General features: G+C 39.3%; 1 protein-coding gene across 2 annotated transcripts in view; it reads left to right on the top strand.

Moving 5' to 3' along the window:
- Positions 1-457: 457 nt before the first annotated feature.
- LARP4B (La ribonucleoprotein 4B) overlaps positions 458-23,901 on the top strand; it is a 59,546-nt gene continuing 36,102 nt past the window's right edge. Inside the window, exons 1-2 of one of the 2 annotated variants that reach the window (XM_061996757.1) lie at positions 458-813; positions 18,468-18,602. In XM_061996757.1, the coding sequence (XP_061852741.1) occupies positions 18,522-18,602 (81 nt within the window). In that variant the 5' untranslated portion in view covers positions 458-813; positions 18,468-18,521. Of the gene's footprint in view, positions 814-1,088; positions 1,235-18,467; positions 18,603-23,901 lie in introns of those variants that run through there. The other variant, XM_061996758.1, reaches the window with a different exon arrangement.

The raw sequence follows: 23,901 nt of genomic DNA, 5'->3' as shown, positions 1-23,901 counted from the left end.
GGCCGGGCCGGGCTGGGATGCGATGGGATGCGATAGGACGTGCCGTGCCGTGCCGTGCCGTGCCGTGCCGTGCCGTGCCGTGCCGTGCCGTGCCGCGCCGCGCCGCGCCCCGCCCCAGCAGTGCGGGGAGACGCCGGCTGAGGCTGGGGCTGAGGCTGGGGCTGGGGCTGGGGCTGGGGCTGGGGCTGGGGCTGGGGCTGGGGCTGGGGCTGAGGCTCCGCCCCGGCGGCGCTACGGCAAGCGCGAGGCGATGCACAACCGCGGGCGGCGCCGTCCCGCCTCCGCGCGCTCATTCAGAGCGGGTGACGACAGGCGCGTCACGTGCCGCCGCGCGTCACGCCGCGCGCGGAGGCCGCTCCGCCAATCCGTGGGCAGCGGTGCCGGTCGAGCGCGCCGTTCCGCGCGGTGTCGCTGGCCAATCGCTTCCGCCGCCGGAGGAGGGACTTCCGCCGGGAGCCGGAAGCGGGTCTCTCATGCGAGCGGGTGGTTGAGTCTCGGCTCGGAGACGTTTCGGGCCCCGGAGCCGCCGCCGTTGCCTCGTCCTCCGCGACCCCCCCCTCCCCCTCCCCGCTGTGCTGCCGCCGCCTGCTCCTCCTCCCGGCCCCCGCCCCGCTCTCCGCTCTCCTCCTCGCGGCATCCGGCGGCGGCGAGGCCCCGGCGGCGGCGGCGCAGCGAGAGGCCCCGGCGCAAGCGGAAAGCCCGACAGGAGCAAAAGGCCCCGGTAGCCGGCGGAGACCACCCCCCCTCCCCGTGCCCGCCAGCCTTCTCCCCGCCGAGGCGCGGCCAGAGGGCGGCGGCGGCTGCTGGTGACAGGTGAGTGCGATCGGCCTCCCGGGCCCGCGCGTCTCCCGGCGGCGGCGGCGGCGCACGCTCGGGCCGCTCCCCGGTCACTCATCAGCCGGTGTGAGGGGGAACGCCGGAGCTGGAGTGGGAGAGACGCCCGCCGCGGCCCCCACCCCCCCCCCACACCGGGAAGGCGGCCGGAGCCGCCATCTTCCCACCCGAGGCGGTTCCCGGGGGAGAGGTAGGAGGGAGGAGGAGGGATCCCGGCTCGGATCCTCGATGGTGGCGGAGGAGAGGGCGAGCTGCCGGGCTGGGCCGCCGGGACCCACTCCCGCACTGCGGCCTCGCCGACCGAGGGAGCTCTGGCCCCACGCGAGTTTGGCCTTGCCAGCGGTGTCCGTGTGCAGCGGGTGCGAGCGCCTGTGCAGGCAGCGGGGAAGGGGCGAGTGAGGTGAGGGCATACCACAAGCACCGGTTTCGCAGCGCTTTCCCGCTCCCCTCCCTTGGCGCCGAGGAGCCGTGGCACTCTCACGAGCAGAACAGCCGGGGCCCGCAGCGGGTGCCGCTGCTGCTGGGAGCAACCCCTCACCGGTTGCCCCAGGCAGGTGTGGGGCAGCACTGACTTTTCACGAAAGCCATGTCACGAAGAGATCAACTGATAGTACAGGAGCTAGCGGACCAGCCGTGCCCGCAGCTTAGGAAGCAACGCTTTTAAAACCAGCCAGCACACAAACGGTGTTTTGTCCCTAGGATTGGCTGTCGTCAGGCCTTCACTGGCTGCTTCAGCTCGGGTGTTTTCACTCTCAGTTTGTGCAGATGCTCAAAATTACTATGTAGCTTTGTCCACAGTTTAACAGATGTATACTTGCCAAACAATGTTGTACATGGTTCCTATATGGCAGATAAGTATAATTATTTTTATTCTGCAGGTAAGGGAATTGAAGCAAAGTGGTTAAGACTTGCCTGTGGCCACAGAGAACAAGCTGGTTTCAAAAACTACTGTTTAAACTTGAGTCATGGTTGGGATAAAAACATGGGAATTCTGCCTTTTGATCCTGTATCTTGTTTCTAGCCTAGTTTTGTTGACCTCTGAATCCTTAGTAAAATTGGAGTAGGAATCTTTCTGCTGCCTCAGGACCACAGTTGAAAGGCTTTAACCTTTCATGTGGTTTAAGTTTCAAGTCAAACTTATCTGATTTTTACAGATTGGATAAATTGTCAAAGGTCAAAACATGTTGTGTTGTTTTTTAAGCTTACTAGGATTTCCCAACTCTAGGGTTTTGATTCTGGTCTGGTAACTGTTTTTTATCAGTTGAACTTTCACTTGTTTCCTGCTGACTTGTAAGCATTTCTTCAAGTTAATTCTTGAGATATGAAGCTGATCAGCTTAATCACTCTAGCTATTAGAACAACATTGGGATCTTCTCATTTTTTTAATTATTTTTTGTGGGAAATGAAAGGGAGGAGAAAACGAGGGTGAGTCCTGATAAAGTACATACATAAAAACCAGATGCTGTTTTCTGTACGTATGTAATGTTTATAGGAAATTTTTTTCTTATAGGTTTATATGTTTATACTATTTACACGGAAGTCAAAATGATATTATCTCTAATTGGTCTTGCATTTCGTGGAGAAAATATATCCTTATTAAAGCTGATTAAAAGGTTTGCAGAAGTGAATTAATAGAAAACATTTGACCTCTTGGATGTTACTAAATAAGTAGTGGTATATTTTCATGGTATATAATTGGGTCCTTAAGTGCATACAATGTTCTGGGTTAGGTTGAATTGTTTTCCTTGTAATTCTTTCTGTTACTTAAAGTGTTTACACACAAATGCCTTAAGGGAATAAAGGTGTTGGCGCAAGCATGCTCTGCTTTGGTTGGTTTTTGTGGCTTGCTCTAATGCAAATATACATACAGAAAGGTATGGATGACTGGTATGTACATATATGTATTATGTAGTTATGTATCTGGAACTTAGATCTGCTTCAGTGCAGAGCCAGATGGAAGATCTAGAACTAATGGCAGGTGTGGGGGCTTTGGGATTTTGTTTAGGTTTGTTTGGGCTTTTTTTGAGAAGTGTTGCCCATAGAGGCAATTTCTGTCTCTGATGTTTTACTTGTTTAGAGTGAAATTGACTACTTAGTTTATTTTACTGAAATGCAAAATAAATACAGTCAGGTTTGTCTAATCTACATATTCTGTGGAGATCTGTTGCTGTGTCCCTTACTAAGTCTCATATCTGTCAGTGGCTTTGGCTTTAAATCAGTTGTGAGCTCAATTGACATGGTAATATAAACTCTTTGTTAAATATTTATTACATTACCTCACAAAATGCACATGCTAGACACGGAAGAGGCATGTTTCTGGCCATAATGCATGACAAATCTAAAGTGACAGCTGAAAGGTAGCAAGAAAGGAGTTATAAAGACCAAAGCAGTTAGGTATAGATGTGTTTCATCAGTTTAATTTTTGTAAACTAGTTCGCTTTTTGTCCCTTAAGCGCTATTAATGTTTAATTCTTTGGTGTCTATATATATTCATCAGGCACTGACATTCACTTTCTTGTAAACTAAGAGATAAGGTTCACAAATAAGCATGTAGAGCACTTTTTTTTTTTTTTTTTTTTTTTTTTTTGGGTGCCTGTTTTGGAAGGAGCAGGTCTTGTTAAGGGCAGTGGCCTTATTGATCTCCTTAAACAGCATTCTTTTTTTGGAAGTACGCTGTGAAGGAAGGTGCAAAGGTGGATGTAGCTAAGAAACATGGTGTCCAGAAGGCTATCAGTGCCATAGAGGAAAAGACAAAAGACAACAGGTGAAGAAAGTAAAGAAACTGTAGTTTCGAGTCTGGAGGGAGTTTCAATGCTTTGGGAGCGTGATTTATATTTTTTGCATATGCATGTATATACACATGCACATGTGAGGAACTGTTGTGTGATGTAAGTTGTTGTAAAAAATGTGGCTTATGTAGTGTTCTGTTGCTCGAAGGATTTCCTAGCAAAATGCCCCTTTTAGACAAGAAGCTTGTGTAACTCTTAGAAATAACTCTGGAAAATAATCTTTGGCTGTATTTATTCCTGTACATAATCAGTGATATGAAGCTTATATGAGTACTGCAAGGCTTCTGTATTTGCATTCTGAATGAGCACACAGGTAAGAGTCAGAAAGGAAGGATGTTACAAAACAGGACGTTTTAAGGAAGAAAATTAACCCATCCCGCTGCAGTTTTGAAAGACACAATAGTATGTGTAGAACTGTATAGAAGGTATGAGTAAAAGCTACTCTTGTAGTAAAGGGCCTGGAGAGGTATTTGAGCAGTGTTGTTCCTAAAGCAAGGCACACATATCCTAAAACTAACACTATAATTTTAACACATATAAAAGATCATCTAGACAGGTAGATTTTGCTACATAAGCTAGTCATTAAACTAGGGAGGGAAAAGTAATGTAGAACTTCATGTTTAAAGTAATGCTAGTTTTATGTGATCTCTCAAAAAAGAGAGAACATGGACATACACAGACTTTTTCCTCTCTGAACTGTTAATGTGCTTTATCAAAGGTGCCAGTTGAAGATGTTGTAAAGGCAGTTCTAAGCTAATGCTTTGAGGAAGTTCTGTTTTCTTTTCCTATGTATTAACTGCTTAATCTCAAGGCAAGTGAGTGTGTCATAACTATCAAAAGTGAAAATAGGGTACCTCTGAAATAATTTCTCTAAATATGAAACTTGGTGACATTTTATTTGATAGTAGAAATAATTCAGTTTTGTAAATACTAGGTAATTGAAGAAGACCCACTGCTATTCCCACGATTTGTTTCTTTCTTTTTAAGGATATGCTGGCTTTGAGTTACGTTAAACAACAGTGTGTTTGAGGAATTTGTTGGAAACAGGAGACTAGAAGTTGATTTATGTGCCACCCACTCATTTAAGTTAATCTAGCCAAGTTCCTCAAAGTAGTGCAAGAGAGAAACAAATTCTATTAATCAGTTCATAGCTGATCCAAAGATTTATAATCCATTTTTTCTTTGATCTTTTATGTTTGCGTATCGTGTGTGTTGCTGTTATGTACCTCTTCTAAAAGGGGAGGTACTCTCCTCTATTAGGAAGCAGGTGCTACAGAGTAATACCTGCATACAACAGAAGTACTTTGGAGTACTTAAATTAGGTGTGACTATAATACAGCATAATTCTGTGATTAGGATAGCCATGAGAGTGTTCCCTCTGTGATGTGTGCTGCTGCAGGTATTTTGTGTCTGGGTATGTGTTTCAGGAACAGCAATTAACTCAAATTGGAAGTCTGGCAAGGGTTACTAATATATGGCTAGCTACTTGGCCTATAACATTGCAGGGAATTGGGGAAATGCTGTTTTGACACCCTGATGAATCACCAATTTCTTTGAGCCTTAGTATTTTCTAAAGCTGGTTTACTGTGGAGGGCTGGGCTATGCATATTCTGGATCCTGTCAGTCCAGCTCCTTAATGGGTAGTTGAATGATGTAATACAAAAGGAATCAGTTGTTCATAAGCTGAATAGATTGCCGCCTCTGCACTTCCAGCAGCTCTGTTGTTATTCGCATAAGGCTGTCGGCATGTAAGGAGCTTGTGTCAGGAGAGTCTATACACAGTAAAAGTTTATTCTGGATAGCCTTCATGGCCATCTAGAGTTCAGTGTACAAGTACGTAAGGTAGTAGCTGTACACAGATTTTAGTTCTGGACTGTTGTACATATAGATAAAGCCATAGATGCCCCTAGATATCTGTAGGCATCTCTCTGTTACGGTAGCTTATGGTCAATTAGACCCAGAATTGCTTTATCGTTAGGGACTCCTTCCTACAATGCATGTGTCACTTTCACTATTGAAAACACCAAACACTGGTGATACAGACTTTGGAAGTTACACCTTCAGATGCTCTCAGTAGTTCACATGACACTTATTCAGGAATATACTGAACAAGTTGTGAGTGTAGTTGTAGAACATGCAGTTAATTTATCTAAAGCTTGCACCGGGCTTTTTGGACATCTGAATACCACGTCACTTAACATTGCTTTTAGATTTCCTGTGTTTTCTTTCACAAGTATCACAACAGTATTTTCCCTTTACTTAGGTTAATTCTTCAACTTTATAGTGGTCCTTTTCTGCTAACTTCTGAAAATAAGCAATAATGATGACTATTAGTACTTTATTGACTGTATTCAGAAGGCAGATCCACATCTGTCTTGGTAATGGAGTTACAAACTTGCTTAAAAAATATGGTAGAATTCTGTTATTCTATTAAAGTGATTCTGTGTATTTCTCAGCAAGCCCAATGTTCTGTAATCTATTTTCAAGTATTTGGTAATCACAGGATGCCAATGATCTGACGGGGAATCTTGAGAAACAGAATACTAGCTAAATATTAATTAAGCTGAGGAAAAAATATTTAACCGTTTGCTAAATCTCCCTTGTCAGAAACTTAATGAAATGTTTGAGAAGATTTACAGTGATGTCTCTTGGCAGCTTTATGGTTTTGTTTTTGATCAGTATTGGTATCCATAAGCATATTTCTACAGGTTGTGATACTGTCTCAAGTTGCCCCACAACAGTCTGACTCTGACGTTGTTCAAACAAGGAACTGATGAATCAACAGGCCAATGTCCAAAGTAGCTTGCTTTTTCATACCCTAGTGCTGAAGCTTTATGCGCAAACTTTTGTATATGTCCTACTGGGTGCTGAATCTTATTCTAGGAGTTAGAAATGCAGAGCAGAAGTGAAGAGTGCACTGGGGCATGGTTACTTTAAGTGCTGACCTACCTATATGTACAGAATTTGCAGTCTTATCTCGGTTTCATTCCCATTCAGTGTTGTTGGTGACCTACAGATAGGGATAGAAAATGGTCAATACGTTGCTGTTTGAAGCAGAAAGACGAACGATTTGGGCCTTCATTGGCATGTCTCCAAGACCTTGTGCTTGTGTTCCTGTTAAAAGCTTGTGGTCCAATTCTTTCTAATAAATGTCTAAAAGATATTATAAAGAAGGGAAGGGGATCCTTCTTTTAGTGAGTATGTTGCAGCTTAGTGCATTATCTCTTTTGTTGTGATTATATTTTTGTTTCTTAATTAACATGTCTTTTAACTGCCTGGATTCAAGGAAACAGTGGAATTTTTAGGAGAGTCTGTACTTAATATACTGACTTCAAGGAGAAATTATGGTCATTAAGTCAAAGCTTAAATACTGGAAGTGTGTATCCTTTCAGTGAGACAAAACCTGAATTACTGGTAGTTTTGATCCCAGTGATAGTCTAAAAAGGTGAGGTGTTCTAAGTGTGAACAAATGTGTACCAAGTAGGTGATGGTCTTTCATACAGTGTTCTAAACAAGTTGGCTTTTATTCCAGTGGAGCTTGTAATGGAGGATGATGGCTTTTGTCAAAAGAGGAAGTAATACTAAAATGACTGGATTATTTGGGTGAAATTCTATTTTTGGCAAAGAGGTTAATTAAATAAATTGTTGGCAAAAAACAATAGCTACCTCTTACTACATAACCTTAAAGTTAAATGACACTTTCGTAAGTTGCTTAATTTTGCTTTAGATTTGGTCCTGAACATATTTCAAAACTTGAACTAATGTATTTTAGGTAAATGAATGCCTTTCAAATTCTCTGGAAAAAAAAAAACCAACCTCAAACCACAGAGTCTGATGGGAATTCATCCTAGGCTCTTTGTTTTGCAGACCAGATGTTTAGTAAAGTAGTCTTTGCATAGTCAAGAAGTATTGTATGTATTTCTGTTGGGAGACTTGTCATTGTACTTTTTCACTTACCATTCTAATTATCAACATCTTATTTGGTTCCATATGTGCTTCTCATCTGAGCTTTAGGTATCCATAAGCATATTTCTATAGGTTGTAGACCCTTCCCTCTCACTTTTCTCAGACTGAAGATGTATGCTAGAAGCACTCAAACAACTGTCTCATCAGTCTGCATCTTTTCCAGAATTCTAGTCCTTCAGGCATTGGAATTGGATTTTGATATCTTTATTGTAAGGTTTCTGCTTGTCGTGTGATATGAGAATGTGATGATAAAGGATTCAGCAAATCGTCTTTGAAGCTATGTGTGTATGTGTCTTAAAGAATAATTCAAAACACTAAAACTGTTAAGTGTCCTAGAAGTTCCTAATACAGTTTTTTACCTCCTCTTGCTTAAATACAGCACTGATTGCATACTTAAAAGATGGAATCCAAATAATAGTAATATTCTAAGATGATAAGCCTATTAAGACCCGTTAAAGAATATCAGGCTCCTCACCACACCCTTGAAGCTACCCTAAATATTAACCTTATAGCTTCAAGTAATGTTTTCAGTCTTATCCCTTCATCATGAAATAATGCATCCTCATCTGTCAGTGTCTGAGTTTCTCCGGAGAAGGTGCTGTCTATAAAATCCTGCCCAGCAGAGCTGGGTTAGTTCCTTTATCTTTATGAAGTGTACTGCTTAGAGTCACAGGCAGCATCATGTGTGTGCACTGGGCATTTCTGGGTAGCGGTGTAATGAAGTATGCAAAAAACATAAAGATAGTGTTGGTAAATCAGGAGGAGAAACATTGGGTAATCGAAACAAGGAAGTTCGTTGTTCCCGGCATTGCTGAGCTTCATACACATTTAACTTGGTTCCCTCTAAGCAAATACTAAAGCTGCTAGCACTTTGTCATGTGTCATGTCATTTGAAGTCTCGGTGTTTCTTTGAATGGCAAAATAGACCATCAATTGCTGCATCTTAGCTTTAAAAATTTGAAGTGGCTAATGAAGCACTGTAGAACTTGAAATTGTGTTGTGAAGCAAACAACTGTGAATCTGACACCTGAGATGCTGGTGAGTCCATTAGCCAGCAACATTTAGGGTTTTTTTTTCTAGTTTGTACTCAAGTGAGGAATGTATTTCAATCTTGAAAATGAAAACTGCCTGTCATCATGAAAGTGCAATAGTTTCCGGAAACTTTACTACTCCGTGTGAGTTTATAGCGTACTTAATTATTGCTTCCTTCAGCAGTGGAATAGGAAGATTAATCTCTCTATCTTCATTGAATAGCTACTTTAAAGAAAAGTAACCTACCCAGTGCCCCTTGATTAAGTGAGAGCAAGGCAGCTACATGAGGAGGGAAACAAAGAAAAGGAATTATTGTGCAAGGATAGTGTCTTGCATAATAATTCCTGATGTGTGCATGAGTTCAGAGAAGATAGGATAGAATGAGACAGGCGTAGTACCCAGAGTGCCAAAATCAACTCACCTGCTGGAAATAAGATGCATGTGAAAACGAAGAACTGCAGTTTATGGGAAAAAGAATCTGACAAGTATTTCACATCTTTTTCTGATAGCCTTGTTAATCTCTTCATGTGGCATCTCGGTTGACTGTGGGAAGGAGTAATGCAGGCCGGAGGTATGTGGAAGTTTTTAAAAATAAGTCGGAGTCTAAGTTACCATCTAGTGTTCTGAAAATGTCTGTTTAAAAATAGCACAGAAATGAACAAGATTTTGTGAAATCTGTAGTCATTAGCGCTAAAAGGTATCAGCTCCTGCCCTGTCCATTCCAGGACAGGCTTTAATTTTCTTTCCAATTCAATTTACTGCTGCTAGTCAGTTGTGTCTTGGTTTTCTGCTTTCTGTGTACACAGAGGTGTTTTGCAGTTAACTGGTGTGACCTTAGTGCAGACAAGCAACATGGATGATGGCAGTTGATGAGCTAGATGAGGTTTTGCATTTGATTGTGCTAAACTTCAGAAACAAGTTTTTGCAATGCTTTCCTAACTTTTACAATAAATGAGAAAATTAATTTCTGCATCAATGAACAGTATTTGATGTTAAATATTGGTATTACATTAAAAGTGTGGAATAGTGTTCTAGCTAATTTGTAGCCATAAATATATCTGAAGTTATGGAGAAGCTTTGACTTTGAGAGAAGAATGTAATGAGCCTATCAAAGATCACACCAAAGCCTCTAGAGTTAATATTGGTGTAGTAGGTAAACAATTTTAGCAGTTAAAATTATATATATTAGTAAAAATACCAACAGTTTTGTTGTCATTGCCTCAGCTGTGACTTTAATTTCTAGACCAGAATCCCACTGCACTGAAGACTGTGCAAGCAGAGTGTTGCCTTGTAGCTTAGTCAAGTGTAACAGGTAAATGCAGGTAGATGGGAGAGTTACAAGAAACGAGCGTGAGCAGTGGCTTAGTGTTATATATGGTGCTGTGCTCTGAAAACCTCATCCGTTTTTAAAAGATATTAATTTTTAAAAAATCTTGTAACGTGATGGAGCTTTCATCATACATCAGTTTCTGTTAACCCATGTTAGGCATAAACTTGTTTTTTTAATACCTGGCCATTATTTAGACTGACTAGTTTTAGAAGATTATGTAAAAATTTAGTCTCCCTCTATGCTTAGAGGCATTTAACAAATGTATTCTTTATTGTATAGCTTGGAAGCAGAGGCAGATGTGTAATGCTGTGCAGAATGTGGGGTCTGGAACTCCCAGACTTGTCCTTCTGTAGATACTTTGAAGCATCGTTGCCCTGTGTTCAAGCTTAATTGGTTTTCTGGTTTGGGGTTTTTTTTAATGCAGAAGAGCATTTTAAAAAACAGGTTTGCATGACCTGTTCTTTCACTCTTTAATTCAGCACAGACATTCTGCTGGGATTTCTCTTGTGAAAGGTATGTTGCTATCTTCTTTTCTTTCCTTTTTTTTTCCCCTTGTAGTATGAACTGCCTGTGGTGCTTTGTAGGCAAAAGTAATAGTAGCGACAGGGTGATGTGGACTTGACCTGTTAAGTTTTACTCAGAACTGCAGTACTTGGTTGTTGCTGGTGATGTTTTCTGTCCTGGAGAAGTAAAAAGAGACACCAGGACTGAGAGGTAGGGAGGAGGTCAAACCTAATGGAGGGCAAGTGATGGAATATTTTAGTGGAAAATCATCATACTTTGAGGGAGATACTTGACTCATGTGCTTGAGTGGCAAATTCCCAGTCTCCTTCTTGGGGAAGATAAAAGACCTTTCTCCTCCAATGTGACATGTTTTCTGCTTTTTGTAGGCCTTGGTAACAAATGTAGAATCTTTCATTCTGAATTCAACTAGATAAAGAAAAACTTCTCAAGAGAGGATGAGTTTGTGGAGAATTATGGTGTCATTGATGCTTCAGATTAACATCCACCTTTCATTTCAGAATTGTCATGGTTTGCTGAGCTGCTAACAACTTGTAAGTCTACTATTTGAGGAGTTACTCAGGGAATGCACAAATGGGAGTGTGAAAGGTTTATTTTAATTAACAGTTTGGTACTCTGTGAAATAATAATCTGATAAAAGAATATCTTATCTGACAAGATAGTTATAATAGAAATTATATACGCGTCATTATGGATAACCTGCAGGGTGTGTGCTCTTAGTCCACTTACAGTAAGGAAAACAAGCTTGTGGCTCTGTGATGGATGTGCTACATGAAGTAAACCCTGTTAATTAATAAGTTGGGTTTCTTAATGTTACGTGCTTCAGCCTGCCGTCAGGAGAGTGTTGCTTCAGTCTTGAAAACTGAGAACAAGCCGTAAGCAAACTGAAAACTGCTCATTACACAATCAGATTTGTCTTCAAGGCACATGATAATCTTACCAGACACAAAAATTTCTTCCCAGTGGGTTATTACTGTCTTGATAGGCACTCCTAGTATTTTTAAATGGTAAGATTTTCATTTTTTTTTAGATTATATGTTGTGTTGCGTTATTGAAGAGGATATGATCTACAGGCTTATTACTCTGTTTCTTGAGTGATATTTGAGTGTGTATCATACAGTACTTGTGTGTAAAACTTACCTTCTTGGTGTGCAAGAGGACTGAAAAAATTCCATGGGAGACCATTCAATATAGTGAAAGATTTCCTTTCATTTTAAGCATATGTATTTAAAATGCGATGCAAAAAAGGCTAGACAAAAAAAAAAAGACTATATAAATCAGGATTATATGTTGGTAGGGGTCATCCTGTAATCTTCTGTATACCATAAGATTTTTCTTCCCATTGTTTGGGATTAGGTGAGACTGAAGGAGTTTTTTGGATGCCTCTGTATAGCGTCCTTATCATTTACCACTGTCTGGTTTCTTTGATATATTATCAGCTTTGTTTAGTAACTTACTGTTTGGTATCATTTGGATACCTTATTACCGTAATGATTTGAATTTCTGGTCTTGTGGAGTCATCAGTTCTCGTGTGTGAGGTAGCTGAGTAAATGACAGAATTGCAAATCACTTGTGAAGCTTTACATAGAAATGTTTCCTAAATCTTTTAAATAAGAAAATGCTGAGTTCCCCATAAATAGCAAGGTTTACTGTTTCTCTTAATTCCAGCCATTCTTAGAGGAGAGGGTATGTTTGAAGAGAAAATTAGTAGAACTTTGCCGAACAGTTTTGGAGACCTTAGAAAGAACAGAAGTTATTTTGTTTTTTTTTTTTAAGTGTGAAGTAGATGCAGCAACTTCAAACAATTTGAGCTGATATTTTCTATTGCAGAATGTTAAAAAACGTGCAGTATTAAGGTTTAGGTAATCATCTGGCACAGTACATTTCTTACTAATGCATGGTTACCATGTGGGTTTTGAAATACGTTGCACCTGCCAAGTGTCATTGTGTGGGTTTGCTCCTGGTGATAGAGTCCATGTTGCTCTTTAGGAACCAAAATGTGGTGTTCTTGGGGCTGCCTGGGGGCTGCCCAGGCTTAAGCAATTTTCTTGTCAGGAAGGAAAACTGAAAAAAAATCAGACGTTACTTTTCTTGGTTTTTTTTTTAAACCTAACTTTCCAGCCACCATGCTGGCATATATGCTGAATGCATATACATTTTGAAACCTGCACCTGGCAGATTTTGATATGTCTGGGTTACACTAAGCTCCAGGGGTGAGATTTTTCAACTTTTCCCCCAACTGATTAGCTAATTGGTAGTTAAAGAAATTCAGAGCCTTGTGACGTCTTTCATTAGTAGTATACTCAATATTTAACTTCTGTAGACACATGCTGCGAGTAGATATTTATGTCATGTCAGCTTTTTAATTGCTGTTGTTTGATACAGAGTTTATAACTGACATAGGCACAATGATGATTGCAGAGAGTTCCACCAACAGATGTGCATCTTGGGATTGTTTAATTTCTCATTCGCAGCTATTTTGCCTACTGTGGTAATGTAACAGGTTTGCAGTGTATTTTCTTTTAAACAACACTATTGTTTGAATGATAGATTCTGTCACATCTGCCTTGTAAAGAAACTGATTTCCTTCTTTGAAAGGAAAGATGGAAAACCCAGAGTTTTGTCACAGGCTTTCTGTATCAGAATGATACGGCTTTGTAGGCTTATTCATCTACAGAATGGTAATGTATGCCCCATCCAGTGGGATGATGGTTCAACTCTTAGATTTATCAGCTGAAATCTTTCTTTGAAAGTCTTCCAAAATAGCCATCTGATTACAACTGCAAGCTCTAGTTTGTATCACTGCTCATAATGTTAAGAAGAAGGGAAACTTGCAGCTTTTCAGGGTTAGGATTTGTCAGTTTTTCTTGATGACGCTCTACAAGATTAGCTAACCTGTATCAGAGTCAGCAGCTTTACCTGGGCTGAGAATGTGATTAAATCTTGACATATTGCATATGCCTTGGGTATTCCAAGCAATTGTGAAACTAATAAAGGTAAACTTTGTTTAAAGAGGAATTAATGTATTCAAACTAATAGCATACTTTCGAAAGAGGCAGCTGTTATTTCTCATGGCAACTATGGGATGTATTCAGCAGGTGCTAAAACTCTTCTCAAAGCTGAGGTCAGTGGTTGCTCCAATTAATTCTGCTGTGGTGTTAGGATCCTCATGGATGCAGAAGGGCGTGAAAGATGGTGAGAAAGTATGTTATCACGGACAGTAAAAAGAGGATTTCTGGCTTGCAACTGGGAGTTTGTTAGGAGGCTTAAGTTAGGCAGTGCACCTCTGTTTTGAAAACATTTTAGAATTTCTCATATTACCCGAAGTGTATTTCTGTATTAACCTTGTGAAAAGTTTATCTTAATCTGTGTTTAAAGTTTCTAAAATGTTTGCTAGGAAGAGTTCTCCACAAAGCCAAACTCAAATCTATTTTGTTTGTGCTTGCTAGAAGAGCAATGAAAAGATCTGTTATTCCAGTGAGGGGGGTTTTTTTGTTGTTTTATGGTGTTGCTGTTTGCAGTATGAAAGTTAGTTGTCAGCACTTGCATTTGTAAATCTCTTTTCAAGGGCTGATTACTCTGGGCTGAAAGTTGGCAGGCAAGATCTCAGCCCCAGAGCATTGTTTGGGGTTTTGCATGTTTTTAAATAACAGATATATCTGACTGGTTTGATTGAGAGAATGCATGCTGCTGCTCATACTCTAGTAACTCTAGTGAGGAGAACAGACTGCATAAAAGCACACTTTGAATATGAATAAAAAAAATTAGAGATGACTACTAATGAAAGCAGGAGGATGGTGACTACACTCAGGGAGCTTTTGGAAGGGTTGTCAGCGTAGTAGTGGTTTTGTTGGGTATATAACAATCGAGTAGGTGCCTCTTTACAAGGTTGTGGTGTATGTGGATGCAGTGTGTGCATAAACAGTTCAGACAGTTGGACGTGAACTGTGCCAGTACTACAGCTAAACGTGAACTAAAATGCATTGTAAAGGTTAATCTGATGTTGGCACCACAACAACATATACGTGTGGCTTTTGGATCAGAGAGGTTGCAACTCTGGCTTGGCACTCAGACAAGCGTGATAATGTGGTTGTGTGTGCTTATCCCCATAGTCATCCCGTGGACGACTGCTGGTTCATATCTCTTATCTTCTGAAATTATGGAATTCTTATAATAAGATGAACTTGAAAATATTTGCCATCAAGGAACCATGTTGTCAACTTGAAAAACAATCACTGCTTTTTATTTTTGAAAGTGGTTGTGAATGTTGCAGAGGGAAATCAGTAGGCAGTTTCTCTTAGAATTAGGTAGTTCTGGAAGTAAGTATTTGTAAGTCTCAAAAGTAACTTTACTCTTGACATAATATATCTGAAGTTCTTGAACTTGACTAATCTGTGATGAGTGAATGAGGAGCCAGAAGGAAAAGGAAAAATTTGCTATACACATTTACAGAATTGAAATTATAATACTACAAAATTATAATTGCGTACTTGTAAATCAACTCATAACTGCAGGCCATTCTGTAAACTATGTGACTAGACATAGTTTATGGAAGATATGGATTTTCTTTGTGCATGTACTTGCTGTAGCTTGTAAATATTATCTAAAAGCTTATTTAAGAGCTTGTGTGTCTCTGTAGGTGTTTTTCAGTGATATGAGTGGTTTTTGTTGTAATAATTTGAGTTTTAAAAATTTTGACAGCTCAGTGTCCTGCCGTAGGTATTGCTGTCTCTGTCCTAAATGGGTCTACTGACCTGTATTTTTCTCTTGCATGTCTCGAACATATTAAGCAGGATGTATTTATGCAAAGGTATGGTTTACCAACTGGCAGTTCAGTGTGTCCTTTAAAGTAGTGGGCAAAATGATAATTTTTATTGCTGCATTAAATTGCCACATTTAACTTGATCCCTAGTTTAGCTATTAAACTAGCGTGAAAAGAAGATAGACTGTCTTCTAAGCTGTAATTTCTAGTACTATGATTTATAGGACCACAATCAATATAAGGTTATGTATGAAGATATGTATCAATATTAATGAAAAGCATGCTGAAACACATCCTATGAAGAGCCTTCAAGGTTTTCTTCTTTTTTTCTTCTTTTGCATGTTTTGGTTTGTTTGCTTTTGTTTTGGGTTTGAGGTTTTTTGTTTCTCTTCTTGAAGCAACACCTTTTTTTCCCAAAAACCGTTCTCTGACATGGTAGTCATGGAAGCCTGCAGTCATACATGTTTAATGCTTTAAGAGCCTAATGTCGGTAACTCTGCATTAGAAAAGTTGATAGCACTAACATTCCAGAAGAGCCTTGCAGATCAGGTTGTTGTGGAGTATATAGTACCAGACAGGATTTTGTAGCAAAGCCCTTGATCTTTGAACTTGTAGTAGTGTGAAATACTACATGAGGAAAATTACAGAGGAAACCTCTTCTGCATTTGAGACCTTCCTGTATGGCTTACCTGTTGCAGAAAGACCATAGCTTATCAGTATTGAAAGCACAGAACCTAGAAGGCAGGTTAAATATACTCTTTTAAACAGATTATATTGCTATCTCACTTGTATTTAGAGACATTTTGATCCTTAATGATCAGAATGCAACTTAAATGTGTGAGTTTAGCACTGTAGATATAAAAAAAAAATGTTCAACAAATGAGTGGATATAGTGTGGTGTATATCGTGACAAATCTGTGTAACTAATGAGACTCTCTATTCGGCTGAGTAAACCAAGCAAAGTTACCTGGAGCTTCAATCTGGTCCTAGCCCGTGATAAGCATTCTGTGGGATTTCATCAGGACTTACAAAAAACAGTAGAGCGATGCACTGCTCTTCTTGCTGGTGGCTTGCCCAAGAAATTTGAAGTTGTAATGTGCACAGTACAGTCATGGGTTATCTATCAAATTGGCTAACAGCTTGTCTACCCTCGGCTGAAATGAATGATTTAGCTGAATATTTTGTGCCTGATGGCCAGTCAGCAAATGCTTTAACAGACACATGTGTTCTGGAATTTTACTCTTGTTTCTTAGACTCACCTGAACTTAGCTGTTTTCCTTCCACAATCCATAGATTTACAAAGTACTGGTGCTAACGCTACATACCAGAGGATGGAAGAGATTGCAGCGTGACTGAGGACAGGCTGATCCTAGAAGGGAATGGGAATGTATGAGATAAGCAGGCGACATAAAGGGATGCAAAGAAGTACCTCAGCATTGATTCGGAGATCAAAATGCTGAGTAGGTAACATCATTGCTGACTAAAACACATTTGTCTTTCTGTAAAATAGATTTCAGCTTGTGAAGCTGGACTAACCTGCATGCTCAAGGTTAGTATGAACAGCAGTGGAGATTATATGCAGTAAATGTGAACTGTGTAACAAGTTTTGTGCTATCTAAAGGAAAATATTAAAATCCAAAATTTTAAATGGCTAAAACCAATTTCTTTGAAAAAATACTAACAGAAGCGTTCTTCAACAAGTGTAGTCACCTTCTGCAGTGTTAATGTGCATGCAGCTCCCCATACGTGGGTGGGAACAACATGTGTAGCTATTTAATACTTGCTTCTGAGAAATTGCCTTCATCCTGAGGATGACTTTTTGTTTATGAAATACAGACATCTTGAGTGAATTCCAGACTTTTGCTATGTAACTCTGTGTGCGTTCATGTATATATAACACTGTGAGAGGCAGTATTTTTTGTGGATTTTTTTTTTGTCTGTTATGTCTCCCTTACTTAAATAGTTTCTATTCCAAGATGAAAGGCAGGGTATTAGGGGAAAAGACTTCCAGGAATATAACAGTGACACAATGCATGTGTTTCCTTTGAAAAAATGTTTTTCGTGCTGACTTTACACCAGTAGCATGAAATAAGCAGCTGTTCATCTAAGATGAAAATTTTTCCAGTCAGGGATGTCAATATATTTATTTCCTCAACTGTGGGCAAAATATCTTCTTCATAATTCTATAACATTTGACTCAGTTCATAGGTGAATGTCATAATTCTGTTTGAAAGTTTTGAGATGTATTCAAGGAGTTTTTGTCTATTGTGAAATACAGTGATGTGGAGGAGATTACATGGAAGGTATTGTACTTTATAGTCAAGATGCTCTAAAAGTTATGCTGCTGAAGATTGGAGTCATTCTGGTACCTTCCACATGCTGCAATCTACTTTACTTTTTTAAGGAGGAGTTCAGTGTCACCAGCTTGAAGGCAATAAATTTCTTTTGCACTGGAGTTTCTGAGTGAATAAGTAACACAATGAGCTTATTACAACTTGCTTGTAGTACTTTTAGAAAACAATAATTTTCAAATTAGCCTGGTTTTACATGTCAGCATTTGCTGCCTGAGACTTCATGCTTCAAATTAACTTTTTCTGTTGTTTTCTGAAAGAACAGATGTTTTTAAAAATAACAGTATTAAATAATAGCCTCAAATTTCAAAGCAAAGTTTGCATCAGACTTTAAAACACTACTCAGTTTTCTACTTGTCGAATCAAATGAAATAACACTTCAGGTTGATGGAGCAGAACAACTCATTGAGCATTACTAATTTAGCAGAACTGTTGTAACATGCCGCTTCAAATTTGTGAGGATTCGGTGACGGTCAGAGTAGTTGTGGAAGACAAAGGTTGATTTGTGATCAAATGCTTTTGAATAAATTAAATCAGTCTACCAGGTGGTATGAAGAAGTCATGGTTAGAAAACCAATCTGAATAATTAAGGTGAGAATCAAGTGAAACTTTCCCAGTGGAATTTCCCTGCCTGGTGCTGTGGCAAGTGTTCACCTGCACCCTTGAGGCTGCCAGCAGCAAGGGGGCTGGGGTGTATCTGGAAGATCCCTTTAATCTCCCCTTCTGCCATAACATTTTCTCTGAATGCTTAATCCTCACCGTGTTGTGTGGACCTTCTTTGGACCTTTGGTCTGAATCGCCATGGCATGTCTGGAACGGCTCTGAGTTCTCAGGAATTTCAACAACCACTTACAGCATCTTTTGTCTTCCTATTTCCGCAGCTTACAAAGGTGACCAGTAAAGTTCTCTCTGAGCAGCCAAAAAGCAGACAGCTCATGACTTCTGATCAGGACACTAAAGTTGTGGCTGAACCGCAGGTGCAGCAAGTACAAGAAGTTAAAGACGGTTCTCATCTAGTAAGTACTATAATTACATATTCCCCTGGTGTGTTGCATGAAACGTAGCAAAACTCAAATTGTATCTTGGAACATTTTAGGAGAGAATTGGCTGATAGCATTGCACATAAAATGCTAGAACAGTTCTGTTGAAGGTGGCTAATTCTCCATACGTACCTTTTTTCCTCTCTGCAGAGAATTTAAATAAATTGCAAGTTACAATAGTTTGTGCTCATTGAAGGTGCAGGGTTTTTTACACTATGCAGGAGTTGTGTTACCAATTTTAAGTTCGGTTATAGCTCACACATTACCACGTGAGCAAAATGCAAGAAATGCATTTGGCATGTGTAACTGGAAAGAGTACAAACCCATACCAATAGGTAATTGCGTTCCGCAACAGGAACTTTCCTCAGTCAGTTCTGCCAAATGGCATGTACTACTGCTTTTGTGCAACGGCAGGATCCAGTAAGTTGCTTTATGGGATGCTTTTGGCAGATGATTCAGCAGTCACTAGTGTGTGTATATGTATGTTGCAGTAAGTGTTACATATGTCTTAAGGAAAACTGAATACTCGATTTATGTGTAAGCTGTATTCATATTTTCATCTTTGATCATTAACTGCTTATGGGGAGGAATGTTTCCTCTTCGACATCTTTGAAGGGTTTGGTTTCAGTGTGTGTTCTGCTAGGTACTTAGTCTGTACTGTAATAAACAACAGATACTTGTTGCTTTAACTTAACCTTGCAGCAAGCACTAAAGAGCATTTTGGAAAAACACTGTAAACTTGTGCTTTTCTTTGCTGAGCAAGCCGACGGGCATTTTGTTGGTTATTTTCCCCTCATCTCCTTTTATTTTATTTGTATCCTTTTCTGCTCTGATTTACATTACTTGGTTATGAAGTTTGTCTGTTAGAATAAGAAAAAGTTGTATCCTCTTTTGTGGAGCTTTTGTGTTTTAATTTTGGTGGGGTTTTTTTCCTGTACTCAAAAGCATTAATTCCAAGAAACAGTGTGTAAGCTTAAGAAGCTCTTGCTTCAAAAGTTTGAAACTGTCAGTACACTTTTAGTAGGTGCATTCGTATTAAAGGTAGTTTGATTAGCCTTCACATTAAAGCTAGTTCTTTTAATTTGGCACACTAGAAATGTTATAAAGCTATAAAAGTTATAAAACTTGGATCTAAATCTTTTGTTCTTTCACACTTATTTGGAGAGAGTAGCCATTTCCTTCAGAAAATCTGTCTGCTTTTTCCTTACTAGAGGAGACTAATTTGGATATTTTGGAATGTATCCATAGTGCTGTAATGGTGCTTTTCAGGTAACTTATTCTTTTGAGATTAAAGCTTTTCCCTCACTGAATAGTTTATTAAAAAAAGATCTGTAGCTTATTAAGGTTTTTAAAATTAAACCGGTATCAAACTCTTCTATGCACAGCATCCCAAGATCACTTTGTTGTATGAGAATCATTGCCAATATATGTTGTTAAGTGTTGTTTTCAAGATGGTCCCTTTCCTAGTAACATGCTTTCATGAATATATGCTGCCAGTGTTTCAGGACTTCACTTGCAAGTTTTGGGAATAAGGCTATAGTTTGAGGAAAAACTTTATGGAGTATAGAAAAAAGTTACTGAACTAAAATCATTACAACGTTCTAATCTTTACAAAAAGTGATAGAAAGGAGAAAAATTTCTGAAGTCCTGACTTGATTGCATTTAGCCAATACATGCTTCAGGTTAACTGAAAATCACATGCTGTTTCATGTGTATCTAAATTACTTTGCCATCAGAGGGCTAGACTGCATAAAGATACAGGTTTGTGTCTGGTGATCCTTGCTGCAGTGTGTATTTGATGGTTTGATATGGCGTCAGACTGCTATGGTATCTAGTGAGATTGCTAGGAGGTTGGGGGTGAATGTGTTTGTGGTGTGTTGTGGGTTTGTTGTTTTTAAACTTAACACATTTACTGAGTTACTTTCCCATCACTTCCCCTAGGTGTTCTGGCTATGCTGCTGTACTAGGATCTGGTGATACCTAGTCTGGGTGTTTTTGTGGCAGTTCAGGAGGAAAGTTGTAGGATTTCTGCGGGAAATTTTGATACCCCTCTGTAGATCCTGTATGCTAGTTGAATTCCAAAATGATTCAATAAAGTATTTTGTTACATCTTTAAATATTAACAATAAATAAACTTTCCTAATGTAGTCTTTAGTCTATTTTGACAGAAATAAAAATTAACACGAATTCTACTTAGTAGTGTGAAACATATTCAGTAGTGACTGAATTAAAACAGGAGTTTTGATGTTGTGATGGAAATCTTCAGAAATCACTTTCCAGGCTTGCTTACCTTAATGCTACAGAGCTCACTTGTTTATTGACAGTTTTCTCTTGATGAGAGAGACAGAGTTATTTCTTCTGCCTTGAAGTGGCTGTATTAAATAATATATTATTTAATGCCTAATGTTGATTGATTGCAAGCCTAGTGCGGTTGATTTCCAAGTACAGATTCTATTGAATTTTGCTTATTTTAGTGGTATCAAACAGCAGAATTTCAGTAGTTCAGAAGTTTCAGCAAGTCAATGAAGGAAGTTGACAGCTTAAGGATCCTCATAGATTTTATGTTAATAGTAGCTTATACTTCCAAGTTGGAAGTAGATACTTTTAGAGGATCCTAGCAAATTCTTACCTTGGATAAATTTGATAGTTAAATTTGTTAATATTTCTGGTGGTTTGGGGGTTTTTTGTTAATCTTGAGGCAGATAACGTTACAGCAATTTTTTGTATCCTGATTGACAGCTATTCATTCTGAGAAAGTCCTTATCAGACTGTTTTAACTTGTGCTATTGTAACTTTAAAGGTAGACTATATTTTAAAACATAGGTTTGTAGGCTATAGATGGGATAAACCCTTAACCCTTGACAAGGAATAGGTACATTTAGAAATGAAGTAGATGGGTAGATACGCCTAAGAATGCTGACTTCTTGACTTCTGCGTAGGTGTGTGCAGGACATAGGACTAAAATGCCAAGGAAAATAATTGTTCAAGTTATGGAAGTATAGCTTCAGAGCGGTTTGGTTACATGGAGAGTGAAAGCTTAGGCTTTGAGAAGATTAAAAATATGCCAGATACAAAGTATATATGTATAGAGTGAAAAAAACCCAGAGTAAACAAAACCTACTTCCCAGCTGAGCTGGCCTCTGAAGTGGCAAAGCACAAAGTCTGTTCAAGTACTTTGCGAGTCAGGTGGTGGTGTTCAGCTGAGCCAGGCTTCCTGAGTCTTGCAAGTTAACCAGCCAGCCCCAGGTGATGTAGCGTAACAACTCTGTGGGGTTTTGCTTCAATTTATGCTGTTGATTTTTTTTTTAAAGAAAATCCCACAGTAAACAGTATTGAGAAATATGACTTAATGTGCACTATAGGTGCTTAAAAATAGAAATTATCCCTGGAACTCAGATAAAAACAAAGGAACAAGTACAAAATGTGCCTTTGAACGTAACGACAAGTGTACGAGAAAACTGGAAGAAATTTCTGCTTGCCTGAACTGCTTCACCCATTTTCTTCCCCATTAGTTGATAGCAGAAGTGCTTGTTAAGGCACTGGGAAAGTGGACTTTGCCCTGGTCAATCTCTTAAAGGCACTTAGTTCCTCTGTAGAAAGCATGTAGTTAGTAATTCTTAAATCTCAGAGGGGAAAAATCTTGCTATTTGTTTACCTAATGAGGGAGTTGTCTGAATAGTTGCAGATTTTGCAAGTATTACTGTGACTTTATGCTGACATTAAAAACAGTTGAATTGTTTGCTCGTGACAGTTCTTGAAAAAAACTATTATAAGTAACTCCCTCCCCCTCTCCTTGTACTTGGTTCCAGGGAATGCTAAAGAGAGGAGTGACTTGGCATAGTTTTAAGTCTGGACCCAAGCATGTTGAATAACTTTATCCCATGGGAGGATGAAAAAAAATTGCAGCAGATGGCAGCAATGATGCATCAGGTTTGCTGTCCTTAGGAACACTGTATCTGCGGGCACTCTGAGGATTCATGTATATTGGAAAAAATGAGGGGAGGCAGGCAGGGTAGTCTTCCTCCTTTCTTACTTCGCAGTTTCAAAGCAGATTTGCAAGGGAGAATGTAGTATTCCCTAGCCAATTCAGCAAGTTTGTTTATGGTTAGAGGATTAATGGTGAATAGGATGTTTCCACTGACAGCCAATATGGTGCTTTCATGTATACAAATCTCAGGCATTTAAATATATGGTAGCCTGTCTTTAAGTATCTATAGCACATTAATTATTTGTGATTTGTATGCCCTATGAGCAGAATACTCATTTAGGGGGGAAAAAAATCCTACATTTGCAGCTGTATTACAGCTTGGCACTTCTTTGTTTACACAGAGTGTTTATAAAGAAGAGCAGAATTGAGAAATTACTTGGAATAAATAATCAAGTATCCTGCAAAAGCCTTAGAGAAGACAATAGAAGCATTTCATGCTGTTTAAGAGATTCACCTCCGGTCTGTTTTATGCTGCTACGTGTGAATTCTACTAGTGTAACTAACTACAGGAGCAATTTATACTGATTGTAGTGCAGGCTGAAGTGAATCACTCAAATTTCTAGAGTGCTTCTGCACTTACTTAGCACTATCTTGTAGTTGCAAGACTGTGAACAGTTTGGGATAGCAAAAGCTTTTTTAAACTATCTTTTAACTGATTTTAGTTTAGACTGGTTCTTCTTAGTGTGGTTCAACACAGCATCGTTTTTTTCCTCAATCTTCAGGTGTCAACAGGAAACAAAAAATGCTCATTTCTCTTTTGGTTCATTACCCTAAACAAAGGTGAACTTAGTTTACCGACTGATATGAGTGAATAAAAGAACAATTGATGCTTCATTTATTTGTATTGATATGATAGCAGTAGATTTTCTGTTAGAAGTAGACAAAGATTACGGAGAGGAAAAAGTGGCTGTGGTGACATAGGTAAAATTGAATCATGTCTTAAGCCTTACGTAGGCTATGTGACTTGCCATGAAAACAGCTATAAAATAAGTCACAATGCAGTCATGCAAAAAAATAATGATAATGGACTATATAACCCCTACCATTCTATGATTCTATGATCATGGTTCTCTGTGTTAAGCAGCCTTTACCCTGCAAGTATAGGTTACAGTAGAAATTAAAATAGATCTCTTACTAGGTAGTTGAAAGCCATGTTTTAGTCAGCCTTAATTCACCTATATATTGCTATTTGAATAGAATAAAGGCAAATTGCCACGCTAACTTAAAACTCTAGTTCAAGTACATCTTGATTAAACTTGCTGTAAGTTGCACAACCAATTGAACAAA

The sequence above is a fragment of the Colius striatus genome, chromosome 5 (genome assembly GCF_028858725.1).
Source record: "Colius striatus isolate bColStr4 chromosome 5, bColStr4.1.hap1, whole genome shotgun sequence".
NCBI lineage: Eukaryota > Metazoa > Chordata > Aves > Coliiformes > Coliidae > Colius > Colius striatus.
Note: the sequence above shows the minus strand (reverse complement) of the source record. Positions and strands in the feature narration are given on the sequence as shown.